Here is a 23,632-nt window from a genome sequence, read left to right on the forward strand (position 1 = left end):
AAAAACTGTTCAAAAATGTTGACGTCAAATTTTCAAACTCAATTTTTGGCAATTCTAGAACTCGTAGAGCAAAACGAAGACCACCATTAGACTCCCCGTGACGAGCTGCATCGAATCGATACCCATTTTATGCAAAAATATCAACTTTGAAATTTGACCTAATTTGACCTGACCTTGACCTGACCTTCACAAAAACGTGACCTAGGCTGGCCCCAAAGGCTGCCTAACCCACATAATCGCATTTGTCATGTAAAATGGACCATAAAACATGCATCACACGACACATTCATATTGTGACCCCCGGTGACCTGACCTCGCTGTGACCTGACCTGGTATCAGTGACCTCAGATAGCAAGGTATGTGTTTGACGAACAATGTACCATCGATGGTTTTCAATAAATTACCAATTTACTCGCTTTCACAGCACCTTTCTTGAATTGCCTGTGAACGGTGAAAATCTGACCTTTGACCTGACCTGTGACGTCATCGGTTTGACCTAGGTCAATTAAATTTGGTCACAAGGTAGTTCCCGGGTGGGGCTATCGAACGTCGTTTGAATTTTGAAAATCGGCCGGTAACTTTCCGAGATCTTAGGGGGGGGGCCGAAACGGCCCCCCCCCCCCCTACGGGTGGTAGGGTCCGCCGGTAGCCCTACGGGGCGCGGGTTAACAGTCGGGTCAGGCCACGAAGCTGAATGAATGAGATCATATTGCACATCATCATTCGATTCGCAATGTCTTTCCGAGTCCATTGGTAGCTTTCCCGTCTCTCTAGCTCAATTTGATCGAGAGTTATTGACGAAAAACTCTTATGACCCTAGTGACGTACGAATGACGTCACGAAAGATCAACAATGCAAAAGTGAGGCGAAAATGACTTCAACTGAACTTTCAGTAACCAGTGATGTCACTAGGCAGCTTTACCACACCATTTGTAGGCTCTTTTCCGAAATCACAATTCGAGACCATTACGGTGACGCAAAATAAGTACATTTATAGAAAGAACACCTTCCTTATTTTTTGCATACTACTTTAAAATGATCCAAAAATGTTTTTAAGTAAATAAAAATTCAAAAAATTTGGTCCCAAAGGCATAAAAATGCAAATTAAAGGAAACTCGAGGTGTTTTATATCAAAAATAGTATATATTTCAAAATTTTGAAAATGTATATTATTCTTTGTTTCAATGCAAGTTTAATGCCGTATAGCATTTGGCATTTGGATTAACCGTCTTAGAGTTACAGCCCGCCGAACTTGGGGCTGCAACGCAAGATCCAAAACATGTTATACACTATAACTCAAAAACCACTCATCTGATAAGCTTGAAATTGTTACAGGAGGATTCAGAGCCCCTGATTACCCCTTAGACCAATTATCGTTAAAATCCGAGAGATGAGGGTGTCAAATTCGAAAAAAGTGGTACGATCTATCGTGGAATGCCCCAGCTGCGTCTTCTGACCCGCGACCTCCATCTTACTCCGGTGCGCCCACTTCACGAGCGTGTTGGCCGCCAGCTGCGCCCGGTCCCGGGCCACGGCGATGGAGTTGCCGGCGCAGAACGTCGAGGTGTCATCGGCGAACATGAATGGGGTTGTACCAGGCAGGGTCTTGAGCGTTGCTACGAGCGGCGCCGACCATAACAGGAACAGGGTCGGAGAGAGGACACTGCCTTGCGGCAGGCCCGCCCTGTACACGTGCTCGCCACTCTTCGTGCCGTTGACTTCGACACAGGCCTTCCGGTCTCGAAGGAATACCCACACCCAGGTGTTGAAGCAAGCCAGGATTCCCAACTTTGCGAGACGCGCCCTCAGGAGACGGTGGTCGACCCGGTCGTATGTGCGGGAGAAGTCTTATGCCACAAGGACATACTTCTGGGCTGCTTCTCCGTCCGGGACTTGGCGTCTTGATGGCGGGCACGGCTTGAGCTGCCATCCATCTTGGACCTGCTGGGTTAGCCGGGCGACGACATCCTCGACACCTCGCTTCTCGCGGAATCCGACTTGTTCAGGTGGGATCATGTTGCGTTCGGCGGCGAGGTGTGACAGACGGGTCGCGATCACCCGCTCGGCCAGCTTGGCTACGTCCCCTTGGCTACGTGGGACGTAGCCAAGCTCGTTGAATGGGTTGAATGGCATTTCCCCTCGTTGAATGGGAGCTGCCAGCGGTCGGACCATGCCACTAGAGCATCAATGTCGCCTTGGAGCGATGTCGTTACCGTTGGGTCTCGCGCCAGCTGCATGGGCGATGGTTGGGCAGAGTGGTTTCTGACATCTCTGTTAGGAGAGACAGCCACCTCTCCCTCCGCATCAGCCTGCGGCACTCGGCAGAGTATTGACGGGGTTACGATTTTGCTCATCACTCGCCGGCTGGGTGTCTTGGGCGGGGTGGTCTCTGCCAGCTCTGGATTGAGCGACAGCCAGCCCCATAACATCGGCGGCTTCTGAGCGGGAGACACTTTCTTGCTGTATTGTCCGGTAGAGCTTCGTATCATCAGCAAACATCTTTACTGAGCACTCGAACACAGAGGGTATGTCGTCAACAAACAGCAGGAACAAGAGGGGCCCCAGAACTGAGCCTTGCGGTACACCACTCCTGACGGCAGTTGGTTTCGAGTGGCATCCGTTCACGACCACTTCTTGTTTGCGCACAGATAAGAAGACCTCAATCCACTTCAATAGTTTGCCTGAGATCGCAAAGCACCTAAGCTTTTTTCAGAAGTCGGATGTGTGGTACCGCGTCGAACACCTTACGAAAATCCAGGTATGCCACGTCAACCGCGTCTCCTTGTTCGAGCATCTTGGTCCAGTCCTCCAGCACCTCCAGCAGCTGGGAACTGCAGGACCTTCGGGGACGGAACCCATGCTGGTGTCTAGACAGCTGGCCGGTGGATGTCAGAAATTCGACCAACTCATCGCGCACTAGAGATTCCATGACCTTGCATGGGATGGACGTCAGGCTAATGGGTCGGTAGTTCCCCGGGGTACTTCTGCTTCCCTTCTTGTGGATTGGAACCACTGTAGCTGACTTCCAAATCGAGGGGGAGAATACCTTGCTCCAGGGATTCGCGGTACAAGTTGGACAGCGGGCCAGCCAAGGCCGCGGAGGCATGCTGCAACAGCTTCGGATGCAGACCGTCAGAGCCAGGGGCAGCGTCAGTCTTCAGGTTGTCAAGTTTATGTCGAACTGCTTCGGCTGTGATAGGGACTGTATTAATGGGCGTACCAGCAAACTGGCTGGTTGGCTCTGGAATGGTGGACAGATCCTCATCAGTGAAGACGCTACTAAAGAAGGCGTTTAGGAGTTGCGCCTTACCGCTGTCGTCGCACAAAATGGAGCCAGAGGCATCTATGAGGTTGTCAAGTCCCGCCTTAGTCCTGCCTTAGTCCTCAGCCTTGAATTCGAGTATCTCCAAAAGATCTTTGGATTGGTTTTTAGGTTCTTGACCAGGTTCTCCTCGAGGTCTCTCCTCAATTTCCGTTGAGGAGGCTGGTACCTACATAATAAAATAGAAATTAGAAACCGGTAGTTGTAAATCAGGCGTCACATCTGTTTTTTTGCAACCAAGGAGAAGCGCTATGCTCAGAGATGCTTTCTAATCAAATCAAACCAAACCTTACAAAACCTGACCTAACCTTAGGTACCTTCAACCTACAACCAACAACCTAAAACCTATCACCTAAAACCTAAAACCTACAACCTAACCCACAGCACCTCTCCTTGGTTGCAAAAAAGTGTCACGCCTGCTTTACTACTACCTGGAAACCTATGTAGTACCACAGCATTCTGTTTCCTGTCCGTAGTGAATTGAGGTCTTGTATATAGAAATGCCGGTAAAAGTGTAGAAGAAGTCTGAGCAAAGATAAAAACACAATCTAACCTCAACTAACCTTACCTTCTAACCTACTGACCTACAGGCTACAAGCTACCAACTTGAAACCTACATGCCTACAACCTACCAACTTAAACCTACCAACCTACAAGTTACAACCTACCAATTTACAGCTTACCAGCCTGCAACCTACCAACCTAACACTTATTGGACCTTTTGCATACTAATACGAGTACACCTGTTTGCGTTGTTCGATGGCCAATCGTCATAACTCATAACCACTTCGGCATCAGTTTGAACAAGCGTCATTCAGCATAACCCATTGGTGATGTGCATCACTGTTTGACGGTCGGCAAGACAGGCTGGACTCCATTTAACCATTCTGCATAACTCTTTGTCAATGAGCACAATGTTCATCATAGGCAAACACTTTGTCAGATTGTGATAATGCTTCGACATTTCGCAAAAAGGTTACTCGATGGGCAAAATTCATCGGTACTGTGCGTAGACAATGGCTGTTGATTTAAAACTTTCGTCAGTGATCAAAATGTCAATGATGTAGTGCTTATCTAGCCATATTAAATGTTTAACGTTTATCACACATTCATGGATGAAAGTTGCGACTTGCGACATGTTACAGCGCAATCGGCATTAATTGGTCTCTGACCAATTAACTAATCAACCATTGGATTCCGAAAAAGGCAGTATACGATAGCTACGAGGAGACTATGTAGTTACCGGCGCAATATCGAGTATGCATGTAGACGGTCGAGTGTCAGACTCCTAAGCGTTTCGGTGCAAACTACGAAGCCGGCCGTCATCATCGCGTCACTGTACTGTCCGAGCGCTCTCTCGGGCAGGGTTGTGCTTGACTCATGAGTCGAGTCAGAAATTTGACTCAACTCTGACTCAACTGAGTCAGATTTGAGTCGAGTCGGATAAAATGTTGAGCTGTTGAGTTGAGTCAGAGTTGAGTCGGACAAAAATATTAAGGTGTTGAGTTGAGTCAGAGTTGAGTCAGTAAAATAACTTTTGACATTGAGTGGAGTCAAACATTTAGGAACGTGAGTCAGCTGACTCAACTTTATAGAAACAATATATGTATAAGCTTTTCATACCCCCCCCTTAACAACTTAGCCCTGGCCCTGCTGCCGGATTTTTTCACCCCCCCCCCGCTCAACAACTTTTTTGATTGAGTCAATTTTGAGTCAACTCACTTGAAATTTGAGTCAAGTTTGAGTCGACTCATATTTTCATTCAGCCGCTTGAGTCATGAGTCGAGTCAAGGGAAAAATCAGCTCCTTGTTTGAGTCAGAGTTGAGTCAGGGCTTTCTGAAATTGAATGATGAGTTGAGTCGGCAATTTTTTTTTTTTTAGTCGAGCACAACCCTGCTCTGGGGACAATGCCTCGGGCGGCCGCACCGGTCGGACTCGCGGGCAATGGCTGGCAGATGGCGAGCCGGGTCCGGCCGGCCCACCGCCGAACACCTTGGTGTTTGAGGCAGGGTTGACTTATCAAACACTCTGTTGCCTGTTCACTGCCGATAACATGTCAGCTGCGTCCATGTACATTGTGCTTATAGCGCTCATGAACAGCTAACGATTTTTATGTGGATAAATGACCTACGAGCTTCGCCACCATGCCGGCTCGCACTGTACTGTATACCTAGTGTATAAACGCGGTCATATTTATACTTCTCTGTAAAGGGGCGATCTGTTTTTAGTTTTGACGAAATGTTATGAGGAATGCCAAAATTAGCATGGGGATGTTCTGGTGAATGACGAAGGGATATAAACGAATGACGAAGCATTTATCCAAATCGTCAAAGGTTTTGCCGGAATTCAATTAGTTATCGCGAATAGCGAATGTTTTACCAACTGACGAACTGTGGAGTGGGATTAGCATTCCGTTTTGCCCTTATGCTGAAGGTTGTGCCGGAATGCCTCTCACCGGTGCCCAGCTATGTGCAGATCGGACGAATGGGTTTTGCTGATTGGCCATGGAACAACGCAAAAAGGTGTACCTTATCTTTATACAAGGTCTCTATCTGCATTCTGCAATCAACTGTAGAGATGCCCTTACATCAAAATTCAAAATATTTTATTAACAGTTTGAAGTAAGGTTTGTGGGTCTTAACATCATGCCATGTTCAATGTTCACTTTCACCAGGTACCACCAAAATATGCTATTTTGTGTTTCTTTTGAGTTTCTTTCCTTAATCAGGTTTTCACAAACAAGACAGGGCATGGCTTAACTTAAATTTTATGACATTAGGCTCAAAGCTTATGTTTTATAAGCTTCTGTTTCTAGCTGTACCTCTAGCTCTAATAGGTCTATGCTACCTGTATCTGTAATTATTAGGTACCTACATCATATGATTGTTATTATTAGGTGATGTTTATTGCCTAAATGCTAAATCATACATAATCTGTTTCCCGTTTCAGGTTATTTCTCGGAAAGCCAATGAACTGAAGTGATAAGGAGCTGAAGGCTGAAGATATCACCAAAGGCAGAAGATGAAGCCAGATGCTGAGGGTAGGTTCAGTGGCAGCCTGTGAGCTTCCAATTAATGATCCTCTTCTGCTGCACTGCTTTATCTCGCCTGCAGTTGCACTGTCTGCTGTCTGGGGTCTGTTCATGGTAAACCTATACCTCTTTGGTAGACTATTAGCATTGCCACTGAAAAAATCCCTCATCCCACATAAGCCCTTTGTTTTACCTTCAGCAAGAGTTTTTCTCTTCCCTTACTACTGGTGCCATTTGCATTCTCCTTTTGAAGCCCTCGGAATCCCACTTGCCATGTCGGACAAGAAGTTTTGCATCGAGTATGCAAAGCGAGGCACTGCTGGCTGCAAAAAGTGCAAGGAGAAGATCGGAAAGGGACTCATAAGGATTGCAAAACTTGTCCCTAATCCATTCTCAGACTCGGGTGGTGATATGAAGCAGTGGTATCACTCAGACTGCATTTTTGAAACTTTTGCCCGAGCACGAGCGACCACGAAGGTCATTGAAGAGCCAGAAGACCTGGATGGCTGGGATGAAATTCAGCCGGAGGATCGCAAGAAGCTGTTGGTGCTGATTGATAGTGTAGTGGACAGTCGCCAGTCGAAACCATCGCCATCCAAGAAAGTCAACAAGGCTTGTCAACAGTCAAAACCATCACCATCCAAGAATGTCAAGCAGCAGCAGCTTGTTTCTGGTGCTGGGCCCTCGAAAGCTGGCCCTAGTTCTAACCAGACAAAGGATGCTAGCACTCCAACCTCTGCTGGTAACCGAGGCACTACTAAATGCGATACATCTGATCCCAGTCACAAAGACAACTCGTTCCGACAGTTTCGCCAGATCTGCGCCAACGTTGCTGATGAAGCAAGTTACAAAAGCAAGTCAGAGATTATCAACAATTTCATCACCAATGGCACGGACGGCAGTGGCTTCCGTGGAAACCTTCTTCTGTGGACACGTTTGCTTCTTCCCGGCGTCGTGAAGAGGGTGTACAATCTGCAGAGCAAACAACTGGCGAAGCTGTTCAGTCAGATATTCGACGTCAGTCTTGAGGAGATGGTTGAGGATTTAGAGCAAGGGGATGTCGCCGAAACAGTTCGGGTGTTCTTTGAACAGTCAAAAAGCGTTCTTCCGGCCAAAAAGTCCACTCTTTCGCTGCAGGACGTCGATAAATACCTTGACGAGCTGTCACAGCTTACGAAGGAGGAAGAACAGCAAAATTTGCTGAAGAGGGTGGCAAAGAGATGCACTGCAAACGACCTGAAGATCTTTGTGCGCCTGATCAAGGCAGACTTGCGGATAAACGCCGGAGCGAAGCACATCCTTGACGGCATCCACCCGGACGCTTACGAGGCCTTCCAAGCGACCCGTGACCTACAGGATGTGCTTGAGCGTGTGCAGGAGCAGCAGGTCTGCGGTCAGCCGGGCTCGCTCGACATCGGTATCTCATTGATGACGCCAGTGCTCCCAATGCTGGCCGAACCCTGCAAAAGTGTTGAGTACGCCATGAAAAAATGTCCAAACGGTATGCTTGCTGAGATCAAGTACGACGGTGAACGTGTGCAACTTCACAAGCAAGGCGACACATTTGCGTACTTCTCACGGTCCTTGAAGCCAGTTCTTGCTCACAAGGTGAAGCAGTTCAAGGAGTTTATCCCGAAAGCCTTTCCACATGGTGAGAACATCATCCTGGACGCGGAGGTATTACTGATAGACACAAACACCGGAAAGCCACTGCCCTTCGGCACGCTTGGTGTGCACAAGAAATCTGCCTTCAAAGATGCTAACGTCTGCTTGTTTGTGTTCGATTGTCTCCACCTCAACGGCGAGAATTTGATGAAGAAAACGATCTTGGAGCGTCGAAAAATCCTTGAGAAGTACATGACAGAGGTACCGAATAGGGTCATGTTCTCGGAACTGAAGCACATCACAAAAGCACCAGACCTGTCGGATATGATTGCATCGGTCATACGGCAGGGTCTAGAAGGCCTTGTCCTGAAGGACTTCGGTAGCATCTACGAACCTGGAAAGCGCCATTGGCTGAAAGTCAAGAAAGACTACCTGGGCGATGGACAGGCGGCCGACTCGGCTGACCTAGTGGTGCTTGGTGCCTGGTTCGGTACCGGCAACAAGGGCGGCATGATGTCTGTCTTTCTGATGGGCTGCTTCGACGGCCGACGGTGGCGAACTGTCACAAAGGTGCACGGAGGCCACGACGACGCGACACTCGACCGACTACAGACGGAGCTCAAGGTGACCAAAATCAGCAAGGACCCCAGCAAGGTGCCAAAGTGGCTGGAATGCAGCAAGACGATGATCCCCGACTTTGTTGTGCAGGACCCACAAAGCTCGCCCGTCTGGGAAGTGACTGGCGCCGAGTTCACAAAGAACAATGTGCACACGGCACATGGGATATCTATCCGGTTCCCTCGCGTCACCAAGATCCGTGACGACAAGAACTGGGAGACAGCCACCTCGCTGAAGGAGCTTCTCGTCTTGTACGAAAACTCCAAGCAGGTGTTTGACGACGGGCAGTCATCTTCGGCCCTGTCATCTGCTCTCTCCTCGCCAAGCAAACAGTCATCGGCACAGTCGTCACCCTCACGACAGACAACCAGCAGCAACGAAAGCTCACCCACCAAGCCATCGGCGGCTGCAGATCGGCCGACTCTGACCAAACGCTCGACACCGAACAGTGAAACAACGCCGTCCAAGCGACGCAAATTGAACGATTCTTCGGACGGCGGCTCAGCGCCTGCGAAAACTGAGAGCGGCAGCGTAGTGGGCCTGCCGCCGGCCACGCTGCGCCCCGTACTGGCCGTGCTGTCGCCCTCGCTGGAGGCGGACGACCGTCTGCGGCGCTATATCGTCGCGTACGACGGCGAGCTGCTACAGCCAGAGCAGCTGCAGCTGGCCACGCACTATGTGGCGGCGCCGGGCGAGCGCGTGCCGGGCCGCGTGCAGCGCAGCGCCGCCGCCGTCGTCACTGCCGACTGGGTGTGGGACGCCATCAAGCTGGGCCGGCTGCCGCCCACCCGGCCCTACGCTCCTTAGAGATGTCGTGCTCTTATTCGCGCTGCTTAACGCGAAAATTACCGGTCAAACGCGATGAACTGATGATATGCAAATTGCCTGTGTTTGAAGTGCTTGTGAATCGGACGCGCACCTGCTTCGATGTTTGCATTGCTTTCGTGAATATCACCATCGACGCGGTCTGTTAGAACTATGCCCAAGTGAGTGTTCGGCGGGCGATATCGTTAGGTTCTAGTCCATTCTGGAGGTTGTCCTTGATCTGGCAGCTGGTTATTGTCGAGGGGTTCACCGCGCCATATGTTAGTTATGGGGGCTGCGCTTCGAGTGTCTGCTGTCACGAAAACACTTCTCTTTTTTACATTCTTTTCTGGATACCGTACTATTCCACATTGTACTGTGTGTGCTGGCGCTGTTTTGCGGTATTTTGCCTTGCCTTGCGATATTGTCGATAACGCATATAAACTTTATATGAACACGGTACATCAGAAACTGTTAAAAATGTAGCCGTTGGGGATTACTGTGGAACATTTTGCCTTGGCTAATGGGGATGCGGAGGGAAAACGGAATAAATTAAAATGATGCCTGTCCCTGCTTCGGCTGTCGTTTGCATATTCGTAGAATTGATTGATCTTTTTGTCATCTTATGGGCGCATATGATGGAGGTGCCATGTTACAGTACATGTGACATTTGCTTTCCGCTGGATTCTTTGGAAAACCTCCGTTCTCATAGTCTTGTCGCTGCGTTGCAATCTCACTGTTCCTCGGGTGGCCGCGCTCATGCGTTGTGATAGGTGTTAGCAGTTTTGTCCCTTTGTTTTGCACCGATTTTCACTTGTATGCCAATAAAGCAGCGCACTAGCTGCGTTAAATGTTTTGATACGTTGTTTGGGAGTATCACGTGTGGTTTATGATGGCGGAACTTAGTCGACAGACAATTGACGGAACTTGGCAATTGTCTGGTGAGCGTTAGTGTGACTGGGAGCGGTGTGCTGCAAATTAGAAAATGCTGCGATAAATTTCAAGGCATGTTGACTCGCTCCTGACTGGATGAGGTACTTACTAGTGGTGTCAATTTCAGAAAACGTATGTCCAAAGTCCGTCCAATGTCCAATGCTTACGTCGATTGTCCGTCCAAAAATGTCCAAGCCAGCCATTTGTCCAAAGATGTCCGACACCTACGCAATAATTTACACTCAACACTGTTATTTCATTTGCTTTTCATGTACCGCTACAAGCTCAAAAGTGTTAATCATATCGAAAGCTGAGCTTTCTAATAGCCAATCAATGTTAAACACGACTACTTTTTAAAAATGTTGAGGTGTAGCAAGCGATTTTCCAAAGTTGTCCAAAGCCTGCGGCCATTGTCCAACCGAATTCCGAATTGGACATTGGACAAAATCGGAATTCCGAAGATTCAAGTTCCGATTGACACCACTAGTACTTACCATCCATAACGCGACTGATAGTGGGGCCGCACCGTCCTATGTTTAAAATTCAACTAGCATTTATTAGCCCGAAAGCTGTGCATAATGGAGCACACTGGCGCTGGATTCGAGATCACCGATGGCGTCACAGATCAGATTAAACGTTTAGTTCACGGTATTTTCACACTAGGCCCTGCTAAGCTAAGCCTGTCTGCTAACTGCTAAGCTTGCTAGATCGGGGATATTGACACCTACGTGGCATGCACATTGCACGCACCGAAACTGTCGCGTATAACTTATAACTTATAAGGTATGTTGGAGACTAAAGCCAAGCCAAAAATGTGTTTATAATACCAAGTTATACAGGTCGTGTAAGACATGCTTTTGGGCAGATTCAGCAACATACATCTTCAACATACTCTTCAATCATTGTATGCACCCTTCGATGCTAATATCACCTTATTATCACCACCCTTATCAGCAAATTATACTGAAGGCCAGGCCACGGGCAGGCCAAAAGCTCAAAATTTTAAATTTTTGCCCATCAATAAACAATTGTACCGTGCGATATCTATGTAGATGTACAATGCACCGGAAGTCGCACTTGAATATGTAACTTCTTCGATCACCCATGTTTGGTAGCATATAACTCTGCCATTTTTAGTTACTGATCGAACATTTTCTAGAGCAAAATTCGTAATCAAGGTCAGAAACATGCTTGATCCTGACCACTTCATCTCTTTAGTGTTTTTTTTTGCGTGCTTCTCGAATCGCTTCTGAAACATTGGTCCCCCGTAAAACTCTGTGTGAGCCCCACCAGCTCCCCCCGCCCTTGGAGACTGACGACTGCCAAGCGGAGAGGCAGCAGCAGCGGCGGTCTGAGGGAAGCCGTGCGGCAGCACTCGGCCGTCTGAGCTCTGAGGCCGCGCTCCGAGGGCCGCCAGCTGAAAACCTTCGCTGATGGGGGCCAGAAGCCGTTCAGCCTCACCGTTCAGAAAATTAGGTAGGTTGCTAGTTATGTGCATTAGCATGGTTGGTTTGCTAGTTTGGGTGTATGATGGGCAGCGGCCATTTCTGCCCCGCATAGTGTTGTAAATGCTCATTCTATTAAAATAAGGTCATTATCATGGTGCGGGCAGGATGCGATGAGGATGAGTCAAATCGACCGCCGATGACCACTGTAGTCCGGGCGTCCCCCCCCCCCCGAGTCAAATCGGCTTTCTTATTTTGGAGCCAGGAGCAGTTTGGTGCACTTTTCTATATCCAAGCTTGATAGACATCGAAATTTGGATACTTTTTCGCGGGATCACTGTACACTTAACAGTGAAGAGTGTAGTAGACCTACAATCCTGGATTACGATGTCGTGGAATGTAAAGCTCCAAACATTGTACGAAAACTGGTCGCAAAGTTGTCATCAACCTCCCGATGATATGCTTTGTGACCGTAGTGAGATTCGCTTTGCAACGTGCCCTTTCATCAAAATTAAACCTACATACCCAAGGCCACCTACGTCTCATTGAAGAAAGGAACACGGTCTAGGTCCACGTTTTATGGTATGATGTCATTGTCATATGAAATTGGAAATAAGGCGACATTGAGATACATTGTAGTCTGCCTAGCTTTCGTACAAGGCTGCTCAGCGAGAAGTGAAGGGATTGTTAAGAAGAGAAGTGAAGGGATTGTTATCGGGAGTTCGACAATGCATGCCATAGGCGGGAACGGGGAGGGGGGGGGGCACCGGGGCACCGCAGCCCCCCTTGATTTCGACATTTTAACATTAGCCCTATGGGCGTTGCATGGAAAGAATGGGACCAAAAGTACAGGGTGTCCAGAAAAACGGATACTATTATTTTTTGCTGTAATTCCGAAAATAAACACCTTACATTTTAAAATGGCACATGCTTGTATTCGCAAAAATATGGCAAAACAGACGGCAGGCGCCACATGGCACATCTTTGGTTAGTCGCGGCAGCTCCTCAAAGTAGATACTCAATGTGAGCGGCCTTCCGGCGGATCAGCTCCAGCACTAGCACAGTCTGCAGGTGACTGATGGTCATGTTGACCATCTCGGAGGGCAGATAGACAACTTCCCAACGACGTCCCAGTAAACATGACGACGTCGGCCCGACGTCGGGCCGAGGCTCGGCCCGACGTCGGCCCAACGTCGGTTCAACCTCGGCCCGACATCGGCTGGACATCGGATATGCCCGCATGTTCCGACGTCCAGCCGAAGTCCAGCCGACGTCGAGCCGACGTCGGGCCGAGATCGTTTGCCAAGGTTGACGAGATCGTTTGTCGTTGGACCGACGGGGCCGACGTCGGCATGTTTATTGGGACAACGCGCCAAAAATGTCAACCGGCGGCGGGATTCGAGCCCCCCAGTCGCCGACGTCGGCATGTTTACTGGGAGGCAACACGCCAAAAGCATCAGCCGGCGATGGGATTTGAACCCCGTGCTATTCAAACGCGAGGTTAGTGCGCTAACCACTACACTACGCATCCAGCTAACCAAATTGGTTTGTTTTGTTGTGTTATGCCCTTTCGGTCTGACAAGACCATTTCAGAGCCGGAAGGATCATAGGATGGAGACATTGGTCTTCTTGGCGAGCACCCTGGGTCCAGTTCATATATGTAGAGTCCCTGGTCCCATTGCTGTTACGTGACACTTATTGGAAAGGGCGACCCCACAATGGATTCATATAGCCACTCTTATTACACACCTGCACCAACGTTTCCCAAAGTGTCCCTTTGATAAGTGGCACTTTGGGAAAGTGACACTTGCCGACTGGCCTTTCTATATGAACTGGGCCCGGCCCTGGTGAGTTGCCGGGGCTGAGCCTGACCAAAGGATAGGCCGAGCAGCCCCCAAGCACTCACCGCACCCGGCTACGGGCGAGATCGGCTTACGGGCAATCCCAAATGGGATAAAGTTTCCCGTCCAGTCCGGATCAGGAGGTTGCGGCATGGAGGAAGATTTGAGTTTCCTGAGGATATTTTGAATACAGAGGCTCTTTATGAAACATGAAACATGTACTTTATATTATTTTAACGGTCAAAACAGCGGCCGATGTCGGTCCGACGTCGGCCCGACGTCGGCTGGACCTCAGCAATTGATCTCGGTCCGACGTCGGCCCGACGTCGGCTGGATCTCGGCTGGACGTCGGAACATGCGGGCATATCCGACATCCAGCCGACGTCGTGCCGAGGTTGGACCGACGTCGGGCCGACGTCGGCATGCCGGTGCCGAGTTGCCGACGTCACCCCGACGTCGGCCGACGTCGGGCCGACGTCGGCATGTTTACTGGGGTATTACAGTGCTCATGAGTTTTGCCAAATCTTGCACTATGAGCACACGAAGTTGGAACAAAATCGGCACGTGCGTTAATGAATGCGACTTAATTTCCGTAGTATCTTTTTTTTCTGGACACCCTGTAGGCAGTGCCCCCCCCCCCCCCCTTAAGTGAAAGTGTTCCACCGCTACTGATGCATGCCATAATTTATGGTTCGTCGTGCTTCGCGAGCAAGCAGATGCATGCATACAACTTATGTGGGAGTTTGTGCCTACTCTTTGAGATAGGCATGCTTTTGGTTTTGTGGGTACCTACCTAACAATTCAGTCCGCGTTAATTTGTTAATTTGTGTTCGATCGTAACGCGTGAAAAAGGGGGCGTGTGCAGTGTGCATGCATCCCTCCTACTGACATCCTGGGCCAAGTATCAATTAACGGTCAGTGATTATCTAAAGGTCGTTAAATTGTTGCAGTGTTGTGCTAGAATTTCCATGTAGCCTCCCAATCGCCCGACAGACATGCACTACAGCGCGGCGATGCGCTCATCCGCTGCTCTGCGGCACAGTCTATCTTCCGGCGCTTGTCGCTGGTGCCATCTATTGACGGGAATGTGAAACTCGCCGGGTAATAGCTACGCCGTGCGGTGCAGCCCTCAACAGGCTTATAGGTAGTTCCACGACTGTCGACCAGTGACGATGAAATCATTGGCAGTTCTGCATTAGGGACAATTGAACCAGTGACAATCGAAACAGTGACTACTGGACCAGGGACAACTGAAGAACCAATGACAACTGGACCGGTGACAATTGAGATAGACGCAACCGAACAAAGACGACTATTAGTGAGACTTGAACCAATGCTGACTGGATCAGTGTCAACTGAAACAAAGACAACCAAACCAGTGAAAAGCGAACCCGTGACAACCGATCGACAGCCGTACCAATGACAAGAAAACCCGTGACAACCAATCTGGTGACCACCGAACAAGTGATAATCGAACCAAAGACAATCAGACTAGGGATCTGTGGCGCTTTGCGTACTTTTGACGTTTCGATTTTCGACCTGCCGCCTGTCTTTCTCACAATAGCACTAACTGCTGAACATCAATTATCCTGGCGTAGCTTGTTCAGTTTCTACCGCACAACATCAGAAAGGATGAGTGCTGGTTATCGGACGTTACCAGCTTTCTCATGCATTCATGCAAGCTGGCTTTATATGCCAGTGATTAGATTCTCAGAAATTCAAACTACGTTCAGTTAGGTAAATTCATCCAGCCCTTGGAACTGTGTGAAGAGCGATCGTGTTTTTTTCAGAGGAAGTTGACGTCCAGAGGCCTTGTCTAAGACTGATCGGAAGGTTGTGTTCAATGCTATTGTATTACATTTCTTTACACGTTCAGCTGTACTTGAACAATTAACAGTGCCAGTTTGTAATAAGCTCACCCCCCCCCCCTCCCTCTGACGGCTGTGACCGCCCCCGGCCCCGCGTCCCCAGACTCCGGCGGTGGACTCCGGCCGGTTCGTCCGCCGGGCAGTGCCGGACGTACCCTGCTCTCGGACCGCTCCGTGGAACTGTGGCGCGACCCGGTGCGCTTTGTCAGCGCCGGCGTGGAGCAGCACGGCGCGCGCGCCTTCCTCACCCGGCTGCTGCTGCGGCCCACCGTGGTGCTGGCCGACAACCGGGCCGTCCGACACCTGCTGCGGGGTCTGTAAACTGGCCAGGTTGAGGTGTGCTGATAGGGACGGGGTTAGCAAGGTCATGAGGTGTAATGGTGGGTCTGTTTGGGATTTGCCTATTTTGTAACTTGCTCATTACATGCCTGGCCCAGGGCCCTACTGTATTTTCATGCATTCTACATCTACATCTTCCGTGATATCCTGTCAAATAATGTCATTTCTCCCGAATTATTTCGCTGCGTAGCATCGTGCGTATTAAAAGACACGCTGGTTCTCATCCGTGACTGGACTGTGTGCATGTGTAATACATTGCCTTTTTTCAGATCGGGAGACGTTCCATTGCGGTCTCCGCGACATGTTTATGCCTCTTCTGGGTGAAAACCTGGTGTTCATGGAAGGGGATCGAGCTGACTCCATTCGGGCCAGCCTACACGGCCTGTTCAGCTCAGAAACGGCCACCAACTACCAGGTAACGGAATGAACGCACCGCATAATGAATGAATGAATGAATGAATGAATGAATGAATGAATGAATGAATGAATGAATGAATGAATGAATGAATGAATGAATGAATGAATGGATAAATGAATGAATGAATGATTGATTGAATGAATGACCGAGTGACTGACTGATTGACTGACTTGCTGGCTGACTGGCTGTACGAATGAAATAATGAATAAGTGAATGAATGTATGAATGAATGAATGGATGAGTGAATGATTGGAATGAATGATTGAATGAATGATTGAATAAATGAATGAATAAATGAATGAATGAATGAATGAATGAACGAGGAAACCAACGAACGAACGAGCGAGCGAACAAATTAGGGACCGAACCAACGAACGAACGAATGAACGAACTAACGAACGGAGTAATGAATGAAGCGTGACTTCAACGTTGTCATAAAATTGCACATCATCTCAATTAGTTGCACCACATCCTTCCCTGAGCACGACACGTCTATGCAGCCCATTAGAGATCACCGATTCAGTCATTCATTCTTTCGTTCAATTATTCATTCATTCATTCATTTATTCATTATTTCGTTCATACTTCTGACGATCACCGATTCATTTATTCATTCACTCATTATTCAGACGATCACCGATTTATTTGTTTTTCATTCATTCATTCACCTATTCGTTCTTCAGGCGATCACGGAGTGGGTCACCCGCCACTGGCTGGAGCAGCTGGACTCTGACCGGCCGGTCGACCTGTACGCCGCCTTCAAGCAGCTCTCGATGGAGCTGAACCTGGCCGTGTTTCTCGGCCTGGAGCGACGGGAGCGCGGAGCTGACGTGGCTGCCGTGACAGACATCGCCACCACCCACTGGCACGGACTGTACGCGCTGCCCGTGTCGGTCAGCGTGCCGTTCGCCACCTCCTCCTCCTACAAACAGGCCATGGACGCCAAGGAGCAGTTGCTCACACTGGCCGACCAGATGCTCCGAGATGACGCACAGTCCGGTGAGGATCGCGTGCTTTGTTTCTCGGACCGTGTGACTCTGGCGTATTTTTTTGCTTTATGTTAACCGTAACGAGCATGTGACCCGAATGTGAATCATATTTTCATCATTCGGTAGTGATTATATTGACAAATAATAGTCGCCATCCGTTCAAACTGTTTGTGGTTCTGTGGAGCCTGTTTCTGATTTCGCTTTTCATGATTGTCATTATCAGGTATTGTCACCATTTTTTTAAAGACTTGTTTCGGAGAACCAGTCGGCTTTTGCCATGCGCATCTACCAGTCGAGGTTCTGAATGTTATCGTGTGTTGAGAATCGCACTGCCCCGAAATCGTATATCTATCGTTCTATCGTCTCCGAACTGTCATGTAATCGTCGGGGTTCGCCTCGAATCGTCTACGGTATCTTCATCTTCCCAACGTTCTCACCCAGCGCACTTATACAGTGGATGTTGTGTTTCTGGACTATGCCAAAGCGTTCGACACTGTGCCCCATGAACGGCTTCTAGCCCAGGTCCAGGCTCTAGGGGTGAATGCAAAGACTCATCAGTGGATAAGGAGTTTTCTAACAGGCAGGCGGCAAAGAGTGAACGTCAATGGATCACTCTCAGACTGGGAGTTTGTAACAAGTGGAGTGCCGCAAGGCTCAGTGCTCGGGCCTCTCTTGTTTTCCATGTTTGTCTGTGATGTTCCCGACCTCTTAAATTGTCATATCTCTATGTTTGCGGACGATACCAAGGTCTACCAAGTCATCAACGAGCGTGATGGTGAACTTCACAATCTGCAAGAGGACATCAACTCTTTGCAAGATTGGGCAAAAACAATGCAGATGATCTTTCATCCACTCAAGTGCAAGGTCATGCATCTCGGACCAACAAATCCTGGAAGTGAGTATACCATGACAACTATGGGTGGAGGCAAACATACCCTTGAAGCAGTCTGTGAGGAAAAGGACCTGGGAGTCACTATAGACATGAAGCTATCCTTCTCAAAACATGTCACTAACCAGATTAACAAGGCCAATAGAATTCTTGGTGCAATCAAGCATACCTTTGCAAACATTGACAGCGACATTTTCAAAGCCTTGTACAAAAGCATTGTCAGGCCCCACCTCGAGTATGCAACTGTTATATGGAGTCCCAAGTTAAAAAAGGACAAAGATGCACTCGAACAGGTGCAGCGGCGGGCAACAAGGCTGGTGAACGGACTGTCTCACCTTTCATATTCAGATCGCCTCAGGAGTCTTAATTTACCTACTCTGGAATTCCGACGGAAACGGTCGGACATCATCGAGACCTTCAAAATTTTGAAAGGCTTCGACAAGGTGGACTTCCAAAGAGAGTGCCCGTGTTGTCACAACAGCATGTTCAAGAACTCTCTCAGCCGTGTCACCCGAGGTCACGATCAAAAACTTCAAGTTCAGCATCAATTGGGACCCAGAAAAGCCTTCTTTGCGGCACGAGTAACTCAGACATGGAACAAGCTGTCAACCCACACCATCGATGCTCCAAATGTCGATGTGTTCAAGTACAGACTGGGGAAGGAATGGAAGGACCACCCTGAAAAGTTCAACTACAAGTTCTCATACTAATGATCATCGTGGCCATCAATGTATGGCCTCACCTAGCATGGCAGCCTACTCATCTTCGTCAGAAGAAGAGGAGGCATCTCTTGAGTAAAGGGTCTGATTACTCGAAAGGGTACCTAATGACCTTTACTTAAGGTAAATACTTATACACCTAATCCCAATTAGTCCACTTCTACCCTTGTGGACGACCTCCCAACCCGCAGCCGGCCACAAACGTCTCCTCCACGCCCACCGCAGTCGGGTTTCATCGATTATCCGTCTGTGGCATTTCTGTGAAAAAACTCAGCCGACCGTCTTCCTAATGAAGCAATAATGATGCCGTTATCCGTTGTCCAGCTGTATGTACAAAAACATGGAACGTAGGCATTATCTTCCGCTCAGTGTCAACACTAAGTGATCACCCGTTTCGAGTGAATTTTTCTCTTTTAAATGTGACACTGAACACTCTGACCCCCCACTCTCTGTTTAGCGTTCATCGAGTCCCTAAAGCTGGCTGTGGAGGACCCGGAGACTCGCAGGAACCACCTGCTGCTTTGCGCGTCGGCCATGATACCCAAGGCGCTGGCCTCGTTACTCACGTCAGCTATAGTGGCGTCACCCCAATGGAAGGAGGTAATTGGCGGTTGGGATTAAGAGAATGGGGCTGATAGTAAAGCCGACCCGATCTGACGTTTCCGTTGAGTTGGTTGGGTTACGGACGGATGTGCACAGGACAGACATTATGTAATTAGTTATGGGGCTTAAGGGCACGCCGACTGCTGATACTATTTTGCGAGTTGAGCACTGTTTGTTAAATGTAGATTTTAGATGGATTTGGCGATGGAGGCCCTGCCTGCTGATCAAAAGAGCTACCGCAATAAGCGTGTGTCCCGTGATCGTCATCGTCCGATCTGGATAACCCGTCACGGTCACCCACGAGGCGTTTGATGTGATCGGGTGTGCTGCTATCACACGTGGCGGTACGGAGCGGTCGCTGACAGCATACGTCACAGCTCTCTGCGCCCTTCAGCGTCCCTTATCACACGTCAGTGCTCGGTGACGTTTGATTAGCCCCCCCCCCCGCCGTCCGTTTCAGCGCTACGTGTCCGATGACGGTGACATCAGCGATGACGACCTGACCTGCGTCCTGCTGGAGGTACAGCGGCTCTATCCGCCCTTCTTCGGCGGTCGGAGGCTGGTCACCAGGGACGCCCAGGTGGGAGGTCAGTGACCCGGGGGAGGAGGGGGGGAGTCAGTGACCCCGGGGATGTCAGGGGACCTTCGGGAATAGCCAGGTAGGTCATTGACTACTGCAGCCACTCTCTGTATGCTAGTCACGAGGCCAACCGCATTGTGCATTCATGTAGTTACACGAATGCACGATGCTACTTATCGTCCTCCCTTACATTAACTGTCTTTCGCGGTCTTACCTCATCGCAGATCGTCGTTTCTTCAGCTGTTTCTGTACCTCTGATGTGAGGTTTCCTCTATCGTAAATCACTGCTGATGGCGGTTATTGCCCGTCGTAATTATGATACAAACACCACTGGGCGGCTAGGCCGTCACTGAATCGTCACTGGGTCACTGGACCAACGCGAACGGTCACTGTAACCGCTGCGAACAGTTACTGTACCAGCCGGCACGGCACGTGTTGCGGACCGTCACTGCGCGCGTACAGCCGTGTGCCTCACCCGCCTGTCCCAGTTCCGGTGCACTGCCACTGTCAGTCCAACTGTCAGCTGCCTTTTTACGCTGTCACCTGTCACCCGATCGCCGGCTGTATCCCACCACTCTTGCAACTCTGAAACATTACTGGGCTGATATCGACCACGTCATGACTGTGACCGACAGACTTTTGACCGGTAGTGACAGTAATGTCAGGAAGACTGATATTTGGGTCAGTGTACTGTCATTTTTATGTCGCTTTGATCGTCGAATGCTCTCTTAACTACCAGATGTACCTTTCTCTCTCTATACTTTCCGACCTTGGTCTACCGCCCTCCACCTGTCTCTAACGTGTCGCACTGTCTGCCTGCGGGGCGCAGAGTACCTGGTGAGTCGCGGCCAGGCCGTCGTGTACGGAACGGCGGCCGCCCACCGCGACCCGGCCGTGTTCCCCAACGCCGACACCTTCGACCCGGAGCGGTGGAGGACTAGGTAGGTGCCATGGGGGAGCGGGGGGGGGGGGGGGGGAAGGGGGCGCTGCTGGTCAGGGAAACGCTGCTGATCGCGGACGGCAGGACTGGGTCGGGCTCAGACTTGAAGGCCAGAGGTCGATAGCTTGTTCGGTCACGTTAGCGCGACGGACGGAGCCAAATGCTAGGATAGTCCAGAGAATATACCCAAAGGAATGATATTTGAGACGTTACAAGTAATGTCTGTGGAACGGATTTATTTGGTTATCATCTTATACACGGTAGTTGATAATACCTACGCATTGCTAAAAGTCATGCCGCACGAAAACGTGCGGCATGCTGAATCCTGAATGGGGACGATCAATAACGTCGGCTCACATACGTAGGAGCTGCTGACGGGTCCGAACTTGGCTGGGGGGTGGGGGTGGGAGCAGAACCCCGCGTGTGGATACAGGAGGTGCGAAATGCTCTAAAACAAATAAAACCAGTAAAACGCCTTTTGGGCGAAGAACGAGCGAGCGAGATAGTGAGCCCTGCACGTGCGGAAGGGCGAGAGGGTGCTTCCAACGGGCTTGCGCAAAGCACCCTTCTAACTGGTCGCTAGCGGTGTGCCAAATTTGAACGCAATCGGCCCAGCCGTTCCTGAGATCTGGAAGCGGCATTCTGCACGTGCGCACGTGCAAACGGGGTCCAAAATGACTTTTGCACGGCACCCTACTAACTGGTCCCCGACCGTGTACCAAATTTGAGCGCAATCGGCCCAGCCGTTCTCGAGATCTGGAAACGCCCCCTGCACGTGCGCACGTGCAGTAGCACCCTAACCGCAACACATGGGAATGCATTGCCTGGTGGGTGCCTACCTGTATGCCAAGTTTCAGCGAAATCGCCCCAGTAATTACCGAGTTATTGAAATGGGAACAAATTTGGCACCTCTTATTGTTGTATTTTGCACGTGCACTGGGGGTGATCCACATGCATCGAGAGCATCCTATTTTGGGTAGAAGGGATGCTGCTACCCTACAAAAATTACCGCAAGTCAATCGCCCAAGCGGTTGCTGAGATATGAGCCTCTCAAAATCACTACTTTTGCAAAACAGCTTGAACACCCTTGACTTTTCACGTGGCACGTGCCACGACGGTCACTGAGATGTATCAAAAGTAGTCAATTACGGGGTAGAAGGGATGGGGCTACCCAACAAAAAAGACCGCAGGCCAATCGGTCCAGCGGTTGCTGAGATATAAGCCTCTCAAAAGCGTTACTGGCTGGGCCGGGCCGGGCCGGGCCGCTCATACTGAGATTTTTCCGTTATATTGAAAAGACTCACTTCGCTCGCTGCGCTCGCTCGCTCGTAACAAACAAACAATACAGGAGGTAATCTACCCTTTGCCCTGACCAGGGCGAGCGGCTGACAGAACTGTCTATCACTGACGTGTCGTATAGCTGCCAATTACTGTCTATCACTGACGTGTCGTATAGCTGCCAATTTTATCATCGTTATTACATATGCAAATGTTGCGTATGCAAATATTGACATATGCAAATATTGCGTTATATCTTGTTCTCTGTTAACAGCAACAAGAACGACCAGGACAAGCTGTTTTGTTTCGGAGGCGGACCACGGGCTTGCATCGGCCAAAAGATGTACCAGCATATCCTAAAGGTTAGCACCTATCTTACGCAGAGAACGGTTTAGACCACGAACGCGTCAGCCCTAGAATGATTAGTTAATCGTTACAGCAATGGGCGAATTTGGGACCTCTCCGCTATACACTGCATGGAGAGTTACAGCCATCATCCACGAAATGTGCCTTACGTTGCCTACAAGTGTGACTATAATGCTGGCAACGGACGGACTTCGCGCACCAGTTCGAGAGATGTATCAACTGCATAGCTTATATTGTTGCCGAATAGCTTCCCAGCTAACCCTGCAGTAAATCAGTGCAGTAGGCTGCCTTCTGAGGCCTAGAGAGGCTCAGTGAAAGATCCACTGACGCGCTCTGATCCAAACGCCGCTGGTTACAGGTGGCGTGTCGGATGTTCATCTCCGAGTTCGACTGGCACCTCCCTGCCACCTGGCGGCCGACCTGGAAACACCTGCCCGTGAGCCGTCCCACCAACCTGCCATCACTGGTGCTGAGTCGGCGCTCCGAAGCCGAGCAGTGGCAGGACGCCACATCGTGACCTGCCTGACTGATCTGAGCCGAGACACTCTGTAGGATGCTAGTCCGATGACGATCTGATCTACAGCATCACTCAGGGTGCCGATATTCTACCCGAGACAGGATGATTTTTATACTCACGGCAGCGTGAGACTGCACAATGTGGGTGAGGGATTCGAACGAACTACATTCCATTGATAGTACGAACAAGTGCAAGTGTCTGTGATGCTTGGCCAGCCATAACGAACAAATGTTGCACTGAGGAACAATGTCACTCTTCTCTGTGATACTTGAGGAATCGAGGATCTATGTTATTTCTACAAGTATTTCTACAAATCGTGTAGTTTCACCTTGCTGCCTTCTGTTTTTACAAGTATTGCGTAACGGTGGTTGTGAACGAAATGCAGAGTTTTAGTGTACGTTTTCTAGTACAATATAATTATACATTCGTTACATGCTTAATACTGAAGAATAGGATGTGGTACTTCGGCATGGTTATTGCTTATTGGATGTTAGTTCTGTGCTTAGTATACGATGCTACCAGAAAT

General features: G+C 49.5%; 2 protein-coding genes across 7 annotated transcripts in view; both read left to right on the top strand.

The window, feature by feature from the left end:
- The window catches only part of LOC122373495 (cytochrome P450 26B1-like), a 29,785-nt gene extending 6,248 nt beyond the window's left edge, over positions 1-23,537 (top strand). For 2 of the 6 annotated variants that reach the window (XM_043351616.1, XM_043351615.1), the window contains exons 2-11: positions 6,273-6,363; positions 11,608-11,790; positions 15,572-15,781; positions 16,077-16,222; positions 16,909-17,224; positions 19,280-19,422; positions 19,886-20,012; positions 20,835-20,946; positions 22,498-22,585; positions 22,948-23,537. In XM_043351616.1, the coding sequence (XP_043207551.1) occupies positions 11,748-11,790; positions 15,572-15,781; positions 16,077-16,222; positions 16,909-17,224; positions 19,280-19,422; positions 19,886-20,012; positions 20,835-20,946; positions 22,498-22,585; positions 22,948-23,106 (1,344 nt within the window). In that variant the 5' untranslated portion in view covers positions 6,273-6,363; positions 11,608-11,747 and the 3' untranslated portion in view covers positions 23,107-23,537. Of the gene's footprint in view, positions 1-6,272; positions 6,364-11,607; positions 11,791-15,571; positions 15,782-16,076; positions 16,223-16,908; positions 17,225-19,279; positions 19,423-19,885; positions 20,013-20,834; positions 20,947-22,497; positions 22,586-22,947 lie in introns of those variants that run through there. The other 4 variants (XM_043351614.1, XM_043351617.1, XM_043351619.1 and 1 more) reach the window with 3 other exon arrangements.
- Positions 6,355-10,240, top strand: LOC122373494 (DNA ligase 3-like). Its single transcript, XM_043351613.1, is given in 3 exon segments — positions 6,355-8,227; positions 8,230-8,288; positions 8,290-10,240. Coding segments are annotated over 3 exon segments (3,027 nt in total). The 3' UTR covers positions 9,385-10,240.
- Positions 23,538-23,632: the final 95 nt, after the last annotated feature.

This window comes from Amphibalanus amphitrite, unplaced genomic scaffold (genome assembly GCF_019059575.1).
Source record: "Amphibalanus amphitrite isolate SeventyFive unplaced genomic scaffold, NRLGWU_Aamphi_draft 001505F_arrow, whole genome shotgun sequence".
NCBI lineage: Eukaryota > Metazoa > Arthropoda > Thecostraca > Balanomorpha > Balanidae > Amphibalanus > Amphibalanus amphitrite.